This window comes from Labrus bergylta, chromosome 10, assembly GCF_963930695.1.
Source record: "Labrus bergylta chromosome 10, fLabBer1.1, whole genome shotgun sequence".
Taxonomy (NCBI): Eukaryota; Metazoa; Chordata; class Actinopteri; order Labriformes; family Labridae; genus Labrus; species Labrus bergylta.
This window is the reverse complement of record NC_089204.1, coordinates 30,361,867-30,382,041: the sequence shown is the minus strand read 5'-3', so window position 1 is coordinate 30,382,041 and position 20,175 is coordinate 30,361,867. Positions and strand designations below refer to the sequence as shown.

Here is a 20,175-nt window from a genome sequence, read left to right as displayed (position 1 = left end):
AAATGGTAATAGTTTTTTTTGTAATTTTGAGCACAAATGTCACAGAGGAAACATCCCCTCATCATTCTGATTATTTATTCCTAATTGAGATGTAACATAAGACACAGACATGCCTGATTTTATTGCATTTTTCTTTGCCCTCCTTCATCAACATTTCTTCTGATTTTGCCAAGATGTATTTCTGGCAGGGTGTTGTTGTCTAATTAGAGCCCTTTGAAACCAGAGCTGTATCTACAATGACGCTGCTTTACATATCAAAGCGGGCTGATTTAGTCGTGCATTCATTTCAAGTGTTCACCTGACCCTGAGAGCATGAAGCGGCCTGGTTTTTTTTTTTTACTCTCTCCTAAGCAACAACATGTTGCAGATGAATATTTGTGACGCTGTGCACAGGGCAGAGTTCTACCTCAGAGGAGTGGGTGGTTGTTTGTCTTCTCTCAGTCTGCACAGGTTTATCTGATCATAGGACGCTTTAGCAGTGTAGCCAGTGTCGAGTTGAGCAGCCATCACGATGGCAAATGGAAACGCGGGGAAACAGCGGCCTCGCAGGCGCCTGTGGAGAAGCAGCCCTCGACGCCTTTCACGCTGCTGTTCATGTCTGCGAGGCGAGGAGGACGATCGCCTGCAGGAGCAGGAAGAGAAGATTAACGGGGGCCCTCGGCTTCCAAACGGGGATCAACGGGGATCAGGTGAGCAGGAGGTTATCCAGATTACAGTGGATGATCTGGGGATAGTTAACAGCAGCTTCAGCCCGTCTGACGACGACCCCCTGACCTCCAGGAACGGCGTGGCCCGCTCAGCCAGCTCCGTGTCCGCCTGCCTGAGGGCTCTGAAAAAGAAGCGACTGAGGTCCCTGTCTTCACTCCCGATACAACCACAGGTCGAGCACGCCACCAGCGAAGAAGACGATGAAGACGACGACGACGCTTTACTGTTCGTGAGCGGCGCCAACAGCACGCCGGCTTCTGGAAGCCTCCTGACACGACCTGTCATCAATCTGATCCCGCCCACTCCCTCTGACATCGCAGACGACGATCAGTTCTTTGACGTTTACTCGGAGGAGAGTGTGACGCACACGTCGGGCAGCGATGGAAGCGTCGCCGCGTGTGACCAGGAGAGCTGTGAGGAGAAGACGGAGAGCGTGGCGTCGGAGGAGGAGTCAGACGTGTTCACACGGGATGAGAGTAAAGTCACCGCTGAGTCCCAAAGGGATCAGTGTGCAGAGGAGCGGGAGGCTGTGACGGGCAGAGAGGGGGATAAAGAGAAAACTAAGACCAGGTTCTTATTTAACGCCTTCCAGGTGGCTCCTCTCCCCGAGTACCGTCAGAAAAGTGAGTCCAACAGACTGATGACATCCTCAGTACGGGTTCACTCTTAAAGGCTTTATATGTGATTTTTTGATCCAGCAGATGTCGCCCTTGAGCACCAGCATGAAACCAAAACAACTGGCGCTGCATTGTTGTGTTAGCATGCTAATATTAGCGATCTTTATTATGCTGGTATCTTCACACTGCATGTAAATTTACCTGAAATGAGCGTGATCTAGAAACACAGTTAAGCAGTGAGTACAGTATGTTATTCTTCTTTTCTCTAGTCCCTCAATTAAACAACTTTTATACACGAGGGGAGGAGTCAGCCGGCCGTCCTGGCGATGTAAACAAAGTGAAGATAGGACTCTGAAAACTCTGAAAACATCACAGACAGTGGGACTCGGGTGTTACACCCATTGTAGACAGTCATGACTCACAGAGTTATTTTCAGAGGAGATACTTGATTTCTATATTTAAGTGTGAAAAATCACATAGAAAGACTTTAAAGCAATACTCTGATATTTTCAAAACATGGCTGTTTGCTTTCATACCAGGATAAAGATAAGAAGATAGATGTGGAACAAGCTAATGCTAGTCTTCAGCACATCTTCTTAATGAGAGAGTAGAGCAATGAAGCAGCAAAATCACAGGAAGTAGCTAGCTTAGCTTTGTAACGTCTTTGTAATCGTCTTCTGGTTTTGTGTTTTAACGGAGCAAAAAGGTGACGTTGCAGTTTAGAGCCTGTGTCCATTAACGCTGTCCCTAATACCACATCAATGCAGCTTAGCGTTCTTAGCATCCTAAGCGCTAAAACACCCTCGGTGCCGGCTGCTTTTGGCTGCTGTGGTCACGGCGCTCTCAGAGAAGTTGATGCTAATGACAGGACACGCTTCCTTAAATAACTTCTTACCGTCATAGAGCAGCAAGACTGAGCGCTGACGACAAGTGCGCTCAAACTGAGGTTGAGACGCTAACAAGCAATTTCAGGTGTTTCCCAAATAATGCACACAAAAGAAAACAAGTGATTGCCTGTTGTCTACCTTAATAAATCTGGTTATAAAACTGTTTAGATCATGAGAAAATGTTTGAGCTCCTGCAAAGACCGACGTCTTCTTTTGAAGAAGGCTAACTGCTAAGCTAGGCTAATCCATCCCTGAGCACTTGGACTATTTCACAGCACACGTTTTGATTGCGTTCACGCTGCCGCTCACATACTGGGTCAGGTCCAGGTTTGATCTTGTCCAACGTGATCTCCCTGAATGTTGGAGAGTGTTTGAAATGTTTAATTCAAGAGAAGTGGTCGTGCTGATGGTCTTCTTGGTGTCTCTCTCCGTCACAGGAAGCTACAACACTGGGATAAATCTCTTGTCTTTTACCGAGCTCAGTCTGGGTGAGTTTCCCTGACGTTCATGTGCAAACTCTCTGTGTTTCCACCTTTTCTGTTTCCATTTAGCAAACCCTAGGTGAGAGGTAAACGGCCCCAGATGACGCTCCGCTCCATCCAGCTGTTGAGCTCATGAGCTGAATCTGTGTTTTGATCTCAGTCCCCGTTCAGGAGAAATTGCGGTCATTATGTGACATGGCTACGGTACCTAGAACGCCTCCTCCGGGAGCTGCAGAAGTTCCCCTTTTGTTGGAATCCCTTTTTTAGCCTTTGTGTGAGTATTCCCAGAGCGTGGCCCGGCAGGCGGTTCCCAGGTTTTGGGTTCCTGTGACTCAGCATGCTCTCCTCGCGCGGTGCTCTCTCAAAGAGCTTCATTTCTTTTCAATCCAGACGAGGACAATACTACTGGAAACGATAAGCATCGCCTCGGCCTATCCATTACATAAATGTGCTGAAAAGTTCTGAATCTAAAGCTTTGCTTGGTCACTAATCCGGTGTGTGTGTGTGTGTGTGTGTGCGTGTGTGTGTGTGTGTGTGTGTGTGTGTGTGTGTGTGAATGGTTGTCAAAGTGTGTCATGCTCCAAACCTTGATTGCTCAGTGTGTGAACAAATGCTGCGACCGTGAAAAATGTGCAGAAATAACATCAAAACTTAAAGTGGGGTGCAGCTTTTTGAGGATTTTCTTTCATTAAATTATTTAAATAATTTGTGTTGTAGTCCAACATCGGTCTTAGGACCACTTCTTGAGGGGTCTCGTCTCTGAATCGAAAGCATTTTCACTCGGTCTCAGACTGGGCGGACTCAGGATTCTGAATCAAGACCGGTCAAGACCACCACAGATCGGCTATCTTTTCCATGCCTTCTTCCAAAAGAATAATAAATATAAAATATATGTTAGATATAAAACATCAAGTATGACATCATATTAATACAACAGTTAGAGGTCAATATCGACAACAGATTATTTTTTGCTCCACAAACTAAACTAGTTCAACAACTTAAACTGAAACTAGATGGTTGCCAAGCAACCCAAACATTGTCCTGCACTCTGCTGTGTTTGTCTCCATGGTTACCACAGACCAGCTGCTCTGCTTTGTGTTTTAACGGATCGTTGACGGTGAAATCATTTTGATCAAAAACTCAGTCTGCCGTGATGATAGCAGACAGTAAGTGAAAAGTGAAAATGTCGCCGCCATGTCGTACTCATCGAATCCTCTCGGCCAATCAGACGACTCGGTCATAACAAACTGTTGAATGAGGATGTCATAGTGTGTTGCAGTTTGTTTGTTTAAAGTCTGTCCTCATTGGAGAGAGATCTTTTGAATCATAAGTCAGATTTTATAACCTCTGCAGACCACAGATTTACTCATTACGTGTTGTAGCTTAACTTGGCACTTGGATGTAATTTGTTGTTGTCGCTTCACTAACTAATCACAGCTCAGTGGATTCGCTCATGCTTCGACTTGTCCTAAAACGAGCCACCCCAGCCTGGGAACGACATCCATCCTTCTGTTTGTGGTGATTTCACCCTTTAAGGAAACATCAGACTGTGTCTCTAAGCCTGCCCAAAAACCCTCCTGTCCTTTGTTTGGATTGGCCGTTTCCTGGTTGACACAGACTGTGTGAAGTCTGAGCATGGCTGCTGTGGTATGGTGGGTGTACTGGTATCTCCTGCTTCCCATGCATGGTGAAAAAAAAAAAAAGGAGTCAGGGAGCGGGACTGGAAGTGATTTCCTCTGGATTTCAAAGACACACTGTTGTGTCTGAGGTCAGTTCGGTGAGGTGGCTCCTACACGTCTTCACATTCAACCAACACTCATCGCTCCTCCGGTGGAGCTCTGACTTCTGAGTTTGTTTCAGACTTCAGGATCCTCTGACTCACAGACCAGCCAGGTGATGAACAGAGTGCCAGCTCGCCGCCCCCCCCTCTCTCCCTGTACTCCACTGTCTCTCCAGGACCCAGACAAGATTCCTCTGCTGACACACATAAACCAATTACAGCGTCTTATCTGATTCTGCCTCCATCTAAACCTCCATCCATGTCAAACCGGCCTTTCAGAGACCGGCCCGCTGAAATGAAAAACATGTGTTGAAGAAATCAGACAAGATTTTTTGTGTTGACTTGACTACCGTTTCCCGTTTTTAAACTCTGTAAAGGTATCAAGCTTTAAGTAGTTTAAACTCATCTCTTATATAAAAACCCTCAGCGTTGTGTCGCCTGAGAAAGTCGAGGCCGAGCCGTGAAGCTGTATTCTCAGCCTCATTCGTCTTGCTTGTTATGTTAGCAGAAAAAAAAAAGATATCTGTGCGCAGACCAAGTGACATTTGGAAAATGTAAGAGTATGAGCTTTCTGTGGGAAAGAACAGAGAGGTATGTCATCGACCAGACGGACTTTGGTGTGTCTAAAAGGTTGCCAAGCAACCCCATCGAGCTGCATCTAGAATCAGCAACAGACTGCAAATAGACCTGCTGACCTGACAAAGGAATCGAGTGCCTTAAAAGGGTGAAACAAGTTCTTCATTACATCGCTTGGTTCCCAGACTAAGCCCTGAATCCATATGTGTTCTCTTATTTATTGACCATTTCATTATGTTAATTTGCAGATGACCTGAGCAGCAGAGACTCGAGCTGTGCACACTCTCTGAAAGCTGATCTTTGTCTCCCTCCGCTCACCGCCAACATGGACACATTTATTCACCAGCGGGTACGAATATATATTTTATATATAATTATATATAATATAATACACATAAGACCACCTTCCTTTTTGGCACCTTTCTCTCTAATTTAAAAAGTAACTAACTGTGGTCCCTTTATTGCACCTTTCTGTGGCTTTAGATTAGATTGTATATTTATCTTGTTTACACTCCGTAGCACAAATCAAAGAGTTTCAGTCTAAAGAGCTTTATGAAGGTTTGAAGACCCTAATCCTACTCAGACCATGAGGTGGTTAAAAAGGATCTTTAGTTCAAATATCAGCTGAATACATCAGAGATAACTTCAACTTTAGGGGAATAAACTTCACACGAGTAGATTTGTACCTCTTTCGGGTCTGTTTGTTAAATATGAAGCCAGATTTCATTCATTCCACATTTCTCCTCAGAGTTTCTTCATGATGTCTTCATACTGTATATCACATGCTCTATCCAAAGCCCACACATGCAGCTTCTATGTTTCTAAAGGTAGAGTCGCTGCACATTCCTGCATGGAGTGAAGTTATCTGATTTAGACTGTGACTTTATTTAACTTCTCGTGCAGCTGAGAATACGTGAGGACTCTAAATCGATTACACTGCTCTTCTGGATTTTCAGTCTAAATTTAACTGAAACTTCTATTTCGTGACAGAGGCTGATAACGCGCTCCTGCAGTCTGGATGAAAGATTGACCAGGAGCGCCACTTTCAACACACAAACCACCAACCGCACGGAAGAGGAGGAGTCGCCACAGCAACGACGCATAACCGTCGGTGAGTCTGGTTTGATTAAACGATGGACTAATGAGGATGTTGCACATGTTAGTAGAGCTCTATCTGCAGAGTAGAAACATAAAGAATCTGTACTTCTTAAGCAGTACGTTTGTTATCTAAATAACATCGACCAATCACGTATCAGCAGGTTTATGTGCATGAATAAAACAGTCCAGACGGCAGAACACAATCCGAGCATACCCACATCGAGTCTACCATCAGCGGTAATCATCAGATCAACAGCAGCTAACAATATTTCCTCTATGAAAACTTTGAACCTGAGCTGTTCATCTGCTTGACGCTGATGCAAAAGCCATCAAGGCTCAGATTTCCCGACTTCCTTGAATGCATCAGAAGTGATCGATTCGACCGAGCAGCAACCTCTGTTTTTTTTTAAATGAAGCTGATGCTGAAGCGTAAAATCCTGCAGTTCCTCGAGTGTCCACTAGAGGCTGGCTGCAGAAGCACAGGAAGTCACATACACACCCATTCAAAAACTAATGGGTAGTTTTGCTAGCAGGCTAGCTAGTTAGTTAGCATTCAACTATGCAAATTGTCCAAACTTGTATATAAATCAAAAGAGACGAGACAGAGAAACAAAACTCACATTTAACCCAAACATCAAACCAACACGCCTCAGATAACTTTCTCTTTTTTTGTGTTTTTCTTGCAGCATCGTATCTGCCTCCGTCCACAGATCAGAACGGAAACTTCTCGGAGAAGGTACTGAAAACAGTCAGAGCCTTCAGGGTGGCATCAGCGCACGGCTCAGAGCTGCTGCAATTACAGAATAAACTCTGTTTATGTTTCCCAGCTCGCTCGATCCGTCAGAGCGATGACTCTGCAGGATTTGAGTCTGTGTGTCCAGGATTTGACGAGCAGGATCTCTGGTATCTTTAGCGATCCCTGTGTGAGCTGAAACACAAACCCGGATTGATTTTTATTTTATAGCTAAATTGCTCACGTCCTGCATCTATTATCTTCATTATTATCCAGCACTGCATCAACTAATCTTTATGCAGCCTTACCTCTCACCAGAGCCTCACACTGGGACTCAAAATGAGACTAAATGTCTGAAGGATTATCTCCCTGGTTTGGATAAAATATGATCCAACAGGGTTTAATCTCTGTGTGTGAACATAAATCGAAAAAGACAAGACAAACATTATTTTATCTAATCGCTCCACAGTCAGGTTTTTAAGCCTCTTCTTACAGCACGCAGCTTCTTCCCATGAACACTATAAACAGAGAATCTGTGACTAATGCAAGGATCACATACACACCTATGTTTACGCTCTCAGCTAAAGCTAACACGTCTTAGTGCTCCTTAAACATTTGTTTACAGTTAAACACTGTAATGCATGATCAGGCTGTAATATGCCAAAGCTGGGATATTAAGCAGAGTCATACTTAGTGTTCATGACTCAGCGACGCAGACGATGATTAAGTGTGGAGGAGTTAAACCCTGTTTTGTCTTCTATCAAATACGTTTTCACATGTTGGCGTGATTCATCTCCGTGCATCGTGACACGCTGAGTTTGCAGATCCCAACACTTCCTGGCTTAATGGATGGAGACAAAACAAACTCCACATATATATTTTTAAACTGTCTCACATCTCAACACGACGGGGGAGTTGTGAGTATACTTCCTGTTTGCAGAGTAAAAAGGAACTCATACATACGTGTCTTTATTCTCGCTGCAGCAGCCGCAGCAGGCGAGTAGATACTCCGATACTGGGACAGAGATCTGGGAATTGTCCGATATTTAGTGCAATGAACATTTAATGAACATGTGATGATATTTTACTGGAGGGGAAACACTGGCTGCTGATATTTTACCAAGCAGCAAACTCCCGTGTTGAAAAGTGAAGCAAATGCGGATATGCAAAAAACATGCAGTTCCTCCAAAGTCCACTTGGGGAAGGCTCTGAAAACCAAGGAATCCCCATTAGGCCTGCCCCGAGGCTAAGCTCGCCTTAGTTCCCCAATATGAAAACCAGCCCTCCCCTGGCAGCCCTGCAGCATTCTGCCCCCCTTAGAAGGCTTCCAGAGAGCTGACCTATCAGAAGAGAGTGGGTGCACATGGGGAGGGGGGCCTTAAAGAGACAGCAGCTGAAGTAAGGGGTTTTACTGACGCCAGAATTAGATAAATGAGATCATGTAAAGCTGCTCTGTAGGATTCACAGACTGACGACATGAAAACTGAACATGAGGAGAAGATGGGAGCTTTAAAGATCCGCCTCAGCTCCGCCTCTTTGCCCGTTTCTCAAGACTGAGTGGAGACAGCATTTCCAATATGGCGACTGCCATTGTTCAGCTTTAAGATGCATCTTCAGAAACTAAAGGATGTCGACACTGAGCATCCATGTTTAACTCAGTCTATGAATTTAACCAGCTTTGAGTACCAGTACGTTTCTCCTCCAGCTCTGCCCTGTTGATATCTGTTGTGATCTCACATGATCAATGCTCTGAAACTGTGGATCTTTACGGGGCTGACTCTGGTATCAGAATCATTTTAACTCTCTTTCTATCGTCTGCTTCGTCGCAGGATGCCGACAAGCCGGGAGCCAAATCTCTGCGGGAGATGAACACAGAAGACGTCTGTCAGTGGTTCACCAGCGTCGGACTGCACAGATGTCTCCCTCTCATCAAAGGTGAAACAAACCCTTCTTCCTCCTGCAGCCCCGTGTGGTTACAGCATCGCTCTGAAGAATCCTTACAGCAGATTTAATCAGAGCACTTTTTATAAACATCAATATGGTTTTACTGTCAGAGGAAACAAGTTTAATGAGTCTAATGTTTTCAATGGGAGATGTTTCTAATCTGATAATCCTCACCGCAGATTAAATCAAAACTTCTTTATGAACATCATGAAGTTTTTACTGTCAAAGGAAACATGCTAAATAAGTTCGCAATTAAATGAAAACCAGAACACATGATCTCATTACTTTTACGATCAAAATCGCAATAAAAAGAGAAGTGAACTTATCTTTCTCATCATCATGCAACAGAAGTAACAAGTTATGGATTTGCACAGAAATAAGATTACAGAGAAGCAGTCATGACGAGTTGCTCGAGGTCCACAGGTGAGACAGGAAACATGCTAAAGAGGCGTTATTCAGTTATTAAGAGTTAATGTCTCTTTGTAAACATGCAAACCAAGGAGCAATATGTTACTCTGACACCTAGTGTTTAAAATGGGTACTGCAGTTTAAATTCTAAAACCTTCCTCTCTAGAGTCCATGCTCACTCAGGTCACCATGTGGTGGACTCTGAAGCTTCAGTGTTTATCCAGCTCTGCATGGGTCTGTAAACCTTTCTGTGTTCTAACCTCTCTCCATTTTTCAAAAGCATCTCCAATATTGATCCTAGTTTGAGCACGTTTCTGCTCGTGGAGCTTATTAGAAACATGCAGAGGCTTTTTAGGTCGGGTACAATCACTTCTATCTGAACCACTTCTCTTGACCGCTTCCATCACTGCAACACCTGTTGACCTGATAACTGCTCTCATATCTGACAAACCGAGGGGCGTCCAAAAAGGACATGTGTGGGGGGTCTTAAAAGCGCCTACCTTCTCTGGTCCAAACAAATCCAGAGCATTCAGGAGCAGAATCTAAAGTTAGAAGGAGGACATACTGGCTGCTGCATTGTTGTCAGAGAAGCCAGCACTTCAACATAGCATGTTTCCTTAATGATCAGAGAGTAAGATACCTTTATCATCTCACTCTCTACACAGCTCACTGATTGGACCTTTAACTTGCAAACTGCATTCCGATCTTATAAGTTTATGCAGAAGTTGTGGAGTTGTAATGACTGACCCCCCCCCACCTCTCTCTCTTTCAGAGGCTAAACTGTGCGGCGCAAACATTGCCTCAGTGGATGTGGACACTCTGGACATCCTCCATATCACCTCTCTGGAGGATAGAGAGCTGCTACTGTCGGCCATTTATAACGAGCTGCACCCGCCGAGCAGCATCAGCCAGAGACTCGACTCTCTGCTCGGTAACCTTCTCTCTCTTTAACATGACCATTACCGTAAAACCAAACAGTTTAATAATAAAACCTGTGTCTCCTCCCTGCAGAGTCTTTAGGTCCTGATAATGTCGAGGCTTTCACTGCCACATTGGTGTCAATGAGCAAGTCCAAGTCCTCTCCGCATGTGAGCTGTCTGAGCATGAATCGACGTTCTCTCAAGCTGAGGTAGAGTCTCTCAAACGCAACATAACACAAAATTAAAAAAACAAAGGATTTATGTTCATGTCTGCCTTTCTGCAACACAGGAACAACAACCAGAACTACACGGCACAGAGGAATTCCCAGCTCCTAGAGATCACTATTAATGGTGAGTAAGAAAAAACAGCAGCTTGGTTAGAGGCCTTTAGCTTCAGTATATGACCACAGAGCCTCAGTAACACTCTGTGGGTCTGTGTTGTTGTGCTGCAGCATCAGAACGGATAGTTCTTCTCAGAACCCCGAAGGAGACTTCAGTTGGAAAAATCATGGATTCATGTATGAAAATGTTGGGAGTGACAGAAGATAAGAGCCTCTTCATACTGAAGGAAAAGCAAGGTAAACAATACTCAGCACATCACATCATCATGATCATGGATTAAGACTCATTAACTCTTTACATGTGCTTCTGTTTCCAGATTCTTCAGACGAGCTTCCACTGGATCATCAGATCGGGAGTCTTCTGACATCCTCATCAGAAAACAGACAGCTGGAGCTGCACTTGTGCAAAACGGTGACTTGATCTTGTGGACATTTACAAGTAAGGTACCATTTAAAACCAGATATATATCAATTAACAAGATGTGCTTTCTATATCATAGGAGAAGTCAGCTACTGCTTCACAAGTTCACCAGGAGGTCAGCAGCTCCAATGAGAACAGCAACATGAACAAAAACGTCCAAATCAACCAGTCAGCTAAAGAAGAGAGGATCAGGGAGCTGAACCAGCAGGTGGACTCGCTGCAAAATGTCATCCTCCAGGTCAGTCCTGCTTCATTCACATGACTTTTTGATCCAGTAGATGTCACCCTTGAGCACCAGCATGAAACCAAAACAAACTGCTGTTTGACCACACCTCCTCCATACTGAAGCCTCCACTCTCCTCCACAGACACATCTCCAACCCCCCTCAAGTTCGTAGGGAGGACTTTAGCACAAGCGGCTGACAAAATTGTCCTTTTGCTGGATCTGCAATCACCTGTGTCCTGCATTGTTGTGTTAGCATGCTAATGTTAACGCTCTTTAGTTAGCTCGTAGTTAAAACTGATGTTTCGGTCTGTCGTAGGTTCAGGAGCTCCATCACGGCCTGGTGGCGTTCTGCTCGGAGTTGAAGAGCATGGATGGAGACGTGAAAGTGGAGAGGCTTGGCTCTGCGGAGCTGAAGCAGAGGTTGGAGCTAGTTAAGGGCCGACTGATCGACAAGAAACAGAGTCTGCAGACGCTGAGAGACGACATGAACAACTCTGCCGCTCACAAGAAGAAGTAAGACTCTCTCTGTTAGTTATTGGGTTTATCACCCAGCCCAAACCTTTGGTACACCTTCTGTATACAGAGGAATAACATGAGAGCCAACAAAAGCCTTTAAGTCCTACCTGCAGGTCTCCAAACTGTCCAGCAGGGGTCTAGAGAAGGCTTATGCAGGTTGGCATTAAACAAACCACAGGATATTTAACTGAATTGAAATTCTAATATGAATCTCATATCTCTCATATGAACTTCACGTTCTCTGACTTGTGTATTTAGTCCATCTGCATGATCTCTACTGCCTTCTCTGGTCATTCAGACAGCTGGACGTTCGTCTCCTGGAGAAGATGAAGCTGAACTGTCAGGTGTTTAAGGAGGAGATCTCCATCGTTCATCTTACCCGACAGGTGGCTCACCTTCAAAACGCCCTGCAGGAAAGCATTGTTAAGGTACCGTTGACTGGTTAAGGATTGCTTTCATCTTTCATGCAGCATTGCAGAATTTATGACCAAATTGAAGGTCTGGAGCTCAGTCATGATTTGCATGTGAAACATAATCCTCTTTCAGACATGCACTGCACTCCTGAACATGTCTGGACGTAACCAGAGAGGCTGCATGTGAGAACAGAAACGTCCAAATCAGTTGAACCTGAACCTGAATGGACTTTATCCTTCCAGCCCACTAGCATGAAGAAGTAGATGTAATGTTCACAGTGAGATAGTAGAAATATAGCTTTGTTCTCCTTTTTCTGCTTGATTGTATGTTACCTTTCAATCTTTCTGTGTTATAGCCAATCTGCCCAATAAGAGTCCCCAAAGGCTCAGGTAAAAAAAAAAATGCCGTTTGAAAATCCTTTCCCATTTATAAAACTGTGCACATGGATTTGCAATCTGTGGCTACAGATTTGCAAAATGTGCACAGAGTTTTGTTATCTATGTGCACATTTTTGCAAGTTGTGGGCATGTTTTTGTAAACTGTGCATATGGATTTGCATTTTTTGTCACAGATTCTGTGCACACAGATTGCTAACACGTTCCCACAGTTTGCAAATCTGTGCGGATAGATTGCAAATATGTGCGCACAGATTTTTAACTGGGAACGGATTTACCAATGGCTTTTTATTTTTTCTTCTGAGTACGGTACAAGTACTCAAACAGTGTTTGTGTTCACACTGACCAAATAAACCAGACTTTGGGGTCAAGTGTACTTGTATCCGGGCCCGGGTCCCTAGTGCCAAACCCCCTTCAGAGAAGCCTGTGAGCTTTGGGACACTAAATGCAAACTTCTGCTGAAGAAAAGAAAGAACAGACTCATATTTGGTGTTTTATGACAGTATAAACTATATCAGAACATGCACAAAGTGTTAAAAAGCTAAGTTAGAGGCGCTTCAGTAACGATCTCCTGAATGATAAACGGCTCTACTGAACCTGTGAAGTTCATACATTAGGAATGACCTCGCTGTGGGAGAGGTGGTAACAGCTTCTGGATGTGTGAGGCCTTTATGTGACAACACTGTGTCCATCATGTTTGATCTTATTCACTTTTCCCCTGAGTGACAACACAAAGCTCCATTCAGTGATCTCTGTTTCATTAAGCTGTGCAGTTAGCCCCGCTGTGAGAGCCGCTACACAAGGCGAAGTGAATTCCTTTCGATGAACACGCACTTTTCTTTTTGAGAAAATGATGTTTAGAGCTGACATCCGAGAGCCTGTGACCATACCAACAATGGAATGTGTGTGACAAAAGCCACCGAGAGCACAGAGGAGAACTGGGCCAGCATGTGTAAAACTATCTGCATCTATCCCCCGGAGGAGCCCACTTCTGTTTTAATGTGGCTCTTTTATCCCGTCGGAGAAGCCCTAACGAGGTGCCATGAAAGGACACACGCGGCTCCTGCTTTGAAAGGTGCCCCGTGTCACGTTGCCGCCCCGGGGCCACGCTTTTTTAGGTGCTGAGTTTGTGGGAAAAGCTGCAGCACTAATGTTTATCATATGACCTAATCAGAGTTAACACACAGGTCAGAGCCGAGGAGCAGCCTGGGAACTGATGGAGCTGCTGCTCTAATAAGGAGCAGACCGCCCTGGATTTGGTCTCGTAGGCTGCCCCGCGTTTCAGACAATAAGGAAATATTTCATCATCGGCAGTCTAATCTCCAGGATCCACTGCAACCGGAGAGCATGAATAAAAGCAGCCGACAGGGAAGGAGGAAGAGAAACAGAGGGAGAAGAAAGGGAGGAAGGGAAGGACAACATGAGACGGAAATTATTTTACAAATGCACTTCAGCTTGGAACACTCAATAACCTAAACACTGACACCTAAACAGGGAGGAATGACTTTCCCCACCTTCTTGTCTCACATGCATTAAGGACCTGTGTCCACTAACAACCCAATCTTATTCATAAAGCACGTTTAAAATCAACAAAGGTTTTACAATGTGCTGATAAGAGGACATGATACAATGTTAAGACAACAAGGAAAGGAAAAAAGGATTCAAAAAGGAAACATTCATGTCAAGCCAAAATCTGAGCTGCTACTGAAAAGACTTTTAGGCTCGGCAGTGGTGGTTCTAGACTCCATTAGAACCCCGGGCAAAAATTCATTGGGGGCCCCTCCAACCATCGTACATCACCATCATGTCTGCCAGTGTGCACTCTGTTTCCTCTTCATTTTCTTTCATTGACAAACTTTGGTTTTCACAGAAATAAAGCATGTGACGCAGATGGGGCCGTCAGATGGGGCCCCCCTAGGGAGGTTACTGTCATTGCTGAATTTGCAGATTTTGAGCGTCTGCTTAACTGTAAAGTTTGTCAGCCCTAAGGGGGCCAAGCCTCTGAGGCTCGGTCACTTCAACTCAGACCCTGGGACAGTCAGAAGCAACGGGTCAGTGGGTCTGAGAGTCCTCGATCAAATATGTGGTTCTCATATCTTAAAATCAAACCAAAAGACCCTAAAATCAACAGAAATGCACCGTGACAAATGAATCTTGACGTTTGTGTAACAGTGGGCTTCTGGAGAAATCCAGCCCCCAAAAGGTGCAATCAGGATCGATGGAGCTCTGAGAGAATCTGCCACCTCTCTCTTGTACCCTTTATCTTTTTCTGGAGTCAAATCTGAGCTGATTATTCTCTCTTTGTGCTTGGATACTCGTGTTTTAATTGCCCACTAACAGTCCCCTGGATGTGTCTGCTGAGTACACAGGATATGTGCCCTGTGTTTGGCCCAGGTAGGGCGAGGATTTGATCCGATCTTTTGAACAAACAAGAAGAATATGAAGAGAAAATTCCCCGGCCTCTTGGCTTGTGTCCAACACTGAGGCGAGCTAAAAGGGAAAAAATCATGCGCATTAGGAGGTGCTTTTCAAGGGGCTTCAGCTGCGTTTCCGCAAATATATCCTGTCTGGCCCGCTCGTCTGAGGAGAGAGAGGCCTTAGATTTGACCCCTGACCCAGGGAAGGCAGCATCCATTGCTGCGAGGCATTCACATGGCGTTGAGGGGGGGGGATGGGGGGGAATGCCATGAGGCTGGATAAGGGAACTTTGGAATTCAGCGGTCAGACTCACAAGCTTTTACTGATCCCTGCAAGCTACTTGTGGTGTGATCTCCTCGAAAAGCTAATCATTGCATCTTGGTGGTCTTCTGGCTTTGACGCAGCCTCAGCGTTATGTATCGATGACTCCCATGTTTGTCTTTATGTAATCTTTAAAGGTCCAATCAGTGAGCTGTGTAGAGAGGTAGATGATAAAGGTATCTTACTCTCTGATCATTAAGGAAACATGCTATGTTGAAGTGCTGGCTTCTCTGACAACAATGCAGCAGCCAGTATGTCCTCCTTCTAACTTTAGATTCTGCTCCTGAATGCTCTGGATTTGTTTGGACCAGAGAAGGTAGGCGCTTTTAAGACACACCCCACACGGCTGTTTTGGACGCCCCTCGGTTTGTCAGATATGAGAGCAGTTATCAGGTCAACAGGTGTTGCAGCGATGGAAGCGGTCAAGAGAAGTGGTTCAGATAGAAGTGATTGTACCCGACCTAAAAAGCCTCCACCAGCAGAAATCAATCAATGCATTAGATTTCTTAATTAACAATGGACTCAAAATGCCCAAAATGCTCAACTTAAAGCCATTGCAGAGATCATCCCTGAGTCCATCTCAAAACACGTTTAGTAGCAGCGTTGAAGCACGATGAAAACAATAATAAATAACAATGAGACAGCAAACAGTTTCCTGTCAAGTCAAAACTTGGGGCTTCAACTTTTTTGGTTTTTATATTAAATGAACCAACAATTTAAAAAAAGTTAGTTTGTGAGAGGTAACAGGTGTTGGTAGCTTTGAAGAAGGCCAGGTTAGCTAAGGTTAATGCTAAGCTAAGCTAAGCTAACTATCTCCTGGCTGTATTCAACTGTCACATGGGAAAGATGTTGATCTCTGACCTCCAGAGAGAAAACAAAGTGTTGTGTATTCCTGACCCTCCTTATACTGCACACATACTACAGGTGAGATTATATTACACTGGATGGGGGAGGGGTAACTTTCTTCGATATGGTATTTGTATACTTTGAATGCAATGCACATGAACACACTACAAATGGGCTATGTCTGAAGGTTTCCATTGGCGGCGTCTCTGCTGTGCATTAATTCATGTATAAATGTGTTCTTGCTGTTTCTGCGTTCAGGAGAAAGCTCGGAAAAAGAGTTTGGCCATCAGCAGCCTGAGCCAGCTGGTGTCACCACAGTCTCCCGCCATGCTGCTGGTTGTGCAGGAGAACCAAAACCCTGACGGGCGCTATGGCTTCATGTGTTGCTACAGAGAGGGCAGCGGGCTGGTCGTGGTCGAGGTGGACGACTCTCTCGTCTGTGTGGACGACAGGTAACACACCGATACAGCCAGAGCAATGTGTTTGGCTTAATGACAACGATGTGGTGAGAGTTCACCAGAGGCCACCGTGTGGGTGAGATCACGCCACCCTTTTCTGTCATCACTCTATTTTTCTATGCTTGGTAGCCATGGAAACGCTTCAGATATCGGCCCAAAACAAGCAAACGCTGGATTGGAAGCAACGAGAGTGAAAATAAACGGATGAAAGAACTTCATATAATTAAGTAATTACTGCATTCAAACATGTACATACTTAGATACCCGGTGCTCTCAGACACGTGAGGATTCACACCACACACACACACACTTACAGTAGAGAGTGCAGCTGACATCACCCTTTGAGACCATCATGCCAAAGAACGAGAAACGTCTACATGACAGTGCAGAGACAGAACCACAGAGGAGTCTTTGAGCCTCGCTGTGTGTGTTCGCTTGTCTGAACATGGATGCCAATGCTCTTTACAAAGCTAATGAGAGCTATTTCCCTGTCAGAGTTTATCCAGGTTGTCATAAATAAAGTCTAATCAAGGTCTTTTTTTGTGCTCTGGGCAGACGTGATGTTTTCAGTATTCCATTATCTACGATTTGTGATTTATTTGATTCCATTTGTTGCTAGTTGAATACAGATTAAAGAGCTTGTTCCTTTGCCGTGGAGCGATTCTTGCAACATTTTAGAATTTGAGGGACTCAGGAGAGTCTGAGTTTGCATGAACCGCAGATAGTCTAAAAAGAGCTGATGTCATAAATTGGTCTATGTACCTCCCTTTAAAGCCTCCATTTGGCGTTTTGGCTGCCGATTGTGTTGTTTGTTTCTTTTCCCTCAACCAGAAATCCCCTTTTTGGAGGAGAAGGTGGATCGTTACGCCTCCAGTGTCAGAACCCATCGGCTATTGTGTGACGACAATCTAGCCTTTGGGAGTGACAGCCAACTTTCCAGGGCTGTTTAGCAATAAAGGACATCTGGCTTTGACTTCCTTTACCATGAAACAGCATCGTTTACAGTCTAACTAGCAACCTGTAGAGCTAAACTGAATAGAGAGAGGCTGGGATATTAGCTCCCCTTTCAGGCAGATGTCTCTTTATAGAGATTTATTCAAGTTTAAAGGCAGAATGATCGACATGTTAACCATAAATAAATCATAAAGTCTGTCCTGTGTAAATGTGTCTCTGAGTCCTGACTGTCTACAATGAGGGAGAAGCTCGAGTCCCGCTGGCTGTGTTGTTGTCAGAGCCGTGTTTACATGGACGGGACGGCCGGCTCCTCCCCTTGTGTATAAAAGCTGTTTTAGTCAAGAACTAGAGAGAAGAAGAAGAACATACTCACTGATTATTTGGATGTTAGTAAGAGTTTTTAGATCACGCTCATTCTGTGTCAGTTTACATGAAATGTGAAGCTACGAGCTAACTAAAGAGCGCTAACATTAGCATGCTAACACAACAATGTGAAGCTACGAGCTAACTAAAGAGCGCTAACATTAGCATGCTAACACAACAATATGAAGCTACGAGCTAACTAAAGAGCGCTAACATTAGCATGCTAACACAACAATGTGAAGCTACGAGCTAACTCAAGAGCGCTAACATTAGCATGCTAACACAACAATGTAAAGCTACGAGCTAACTAAAGAGCGCTAACATTAGCATGCTAACACAACAATGCAGCTCGAGACAAGGGCGATTTTTTTCCACCGCTTGCGATTTTTTTCCACCGCTTGCGCTGTGCTTAATTAATTATGGTGCGTTTGATAAGTTCTTTGTGCAAACGCCAGTGGAGAGGGGCTGTAGGCGAGTAGAGGCTTCAGTATGGAGGAGGTGTGGCCAAACAGGAGTTTGTTTTGGTTTCATGCTGGTGCTCAACAACGACATCTACTGGATCAAAAAGTTGCACATTCTTCCTTTAAATCTAAACATCCAGGGTGACTACTGATGGGAGTTTGAATTGCATGATATGTTACGTCTCTCTTTTGTTTTCCTGCATTCTCAGCTTAAACATTAGTGAACGATACTTGAACTAGAAATGAAAACCAAATTGTTCAAACACCAGAGATCATGTTTCTGCCTGCAGATTCTGCCGGTATACCCTCCTTTCTGCATAATTGATCTCATTGACATCAAAGCAATTGGCTTGTGCCCAATTGAAGGACAACAGGTTGATGCCATTTGGCCTCACTTTGGACAACATGAGGCTACGTCCACTTCTTATACACAGTCTCTGACATTTTAGTTTTCTCTTTTTAACTTGTAATCAGATAAAACTGGCCTTTTTTCTCCAGACTGGTGGAGGTGAATGGTGTACCAGTGATCAACTCGAGTCAGGAAGAGCTGGCCGACATCTTGCTGCAGGGACCCAGCGCCCAAATTGTTGTCCTTCGCCAGCCCCCGCCCACTGTCCCCTCCCTGCAGCACCCTCTTCTTCTGCAGCACATAGTCCAACCGGATCCCATACCACTGATCTGGACGGAAAGGGAAGTGAATGCAATGGAAACACCTCCACAACGGAAAATGATGGCCATCTAATGCTAGTGTTGTAGATCTCAAGACCACTTTTTGAAGGTCTTGGTCTTGTCAGGTGACCGTGGCTTTATAAGGTATAAAGACATATTAATCCAGAAAAATTAAACAAACAAACTTGATAACTTTAAGATGTTTTACATTGTGGTGCTTTAAAAACTAAAGTGCAGAGATTGTGTTACTGTATGAACATGATGTCTTGGTCACAATCCCTAAATGTCTTGTACTTGTCTCTGTTGCACCCTGCCTGGATCTTGGTCCTGACTCGATCCCTAAATGTCTTGGTCTTGTCTTGGTCTCAGTCCCTAGCTGCCTTGGTCTAGCCTCTGTCTTGCCCTGCCTACGTCTTGGTCTTAACTCAGTCTTAATCCTTAAATGTCTTGGTCCTGACTAGGTCTCGATCCCTAAGGTTCTTGGTCTTGTCTTAGTCTTGAGCCCTAAATGTCTTGTACTTGTCTATGTTGCACCCTGCCTGGGTCTTGGTCCTGAATCCCTAAATGTCTTGGTCTTGTCTTGGTCTCAGTCCCTAACTGCCTTGGTCTTGTCTCTGTCTTGCCCTGCCTTTGTCTTGGTCGTGACTTGGTCTTGACCCCTAAATGTCCTGGTCTAGCCCTGCATGGGTCTTGGTCTTGACTCAGTCTCGACCCCTAAATGTCTTTTTTTATAGATCTTCCTGACAGAGGAAAGAATGTGAAAGTTGGTGATTTACCTCCCAATATAAATATGTTTATTCTGTTTACAAAATGGCCTCCATAGCCAGTTTAGAAAAATGTTCCATATTTGTGTCTTTGTGTTTTTATTTGATCTTTTAAAAGCTTTGCCATCTGTATGTCACTTTAAATGTGGATGATAGTAACGCAGAATAACATTCAGATTGTTTTAATGTATGAGCAGGAGAATGAAAAAGTAAAGCACACAAACAAAGACTCCTGTTTTTCCTGATTGATGTTTTATATTTTGCACGGAGGATGATGAAAAGAGAAAAGAGGAAACATAGAAGCTGAAAGAGATTGTCTCCAGCGGATAAGTGATAAATGTTTTCTTTTTTCCAACAATGAAGGCCTCACGAGAAGTTAGGCTGATTCACCATTAAGGTAAAGATAAAACTGGATAGAATCAGAAAATCTTAAGCGAGTTGTAAAGACACGTCTCA

General features: G+C 44.3%; 1 protein-coding gene across 1 annotated transcript; it reads left to right on the top strand.

Annotated features, from left to right (window-relative positions):
* The first annotated feature begins 218 nt into the window (after positions 1 to 218).
* LOC136180407 (uncharacterized) lies at positions 219 to 19,948 on the top strand. The gene is made up of 15 exons (XM_065959839.1): positions 219 to 1,331; positions 5,299 to 5,399; positions 6,041 to 6,161; positions 6,835 to 6,884; positions 8,711 to 8,816; positions 10,006 to 10,164; positions 10,245 to 10,362; positions 10,443 to 10,504; positions 10,606 to 10,731; positions 10,812 to 10,906; positions 10,995 to 11,153; positions 11,457 to 11,653; positions 11,955 to 12,084; positions 16,309 to 16,502; positions 18,785 to 19,948. Exons 1-15 carry the CDS (start codon positions 512 to 514, stop codon positions 19,026 to 19,028), a joined length of 2,682 nt encoding a protein of 893 aa, XP_065815911.1. The 5' UTR covers positions 219 to 511; the 3' UTR covers positions 19,029 to 19,948.
* Positions 19,949 to 20,175: the final 227 nt, after the last annotated feature.

Coding starts and splice junctions, on each gene's coding strand:
- LOC136180407 (XM_065959839.1), top strand. CDS start 512: ATGGCAAATGGAAACGCGGGGAAACAGCGGCCTCGCAGGCGCCTGTGG. Junction 1,332..5,298: donor CCCCGAGTACCGTCAGAAAA/GTGAGTCCAACA, acceptor GTTAATTTGCAG/ATGACCTGAGCAGCAGAGAC. Junction 10,907..10,994: donor AGCTGCACTTGTGCAAAACG/GTGACTTGATCT, acceptor TCTATATCATAG/GAGAAGTCAGCTACTGCTTC.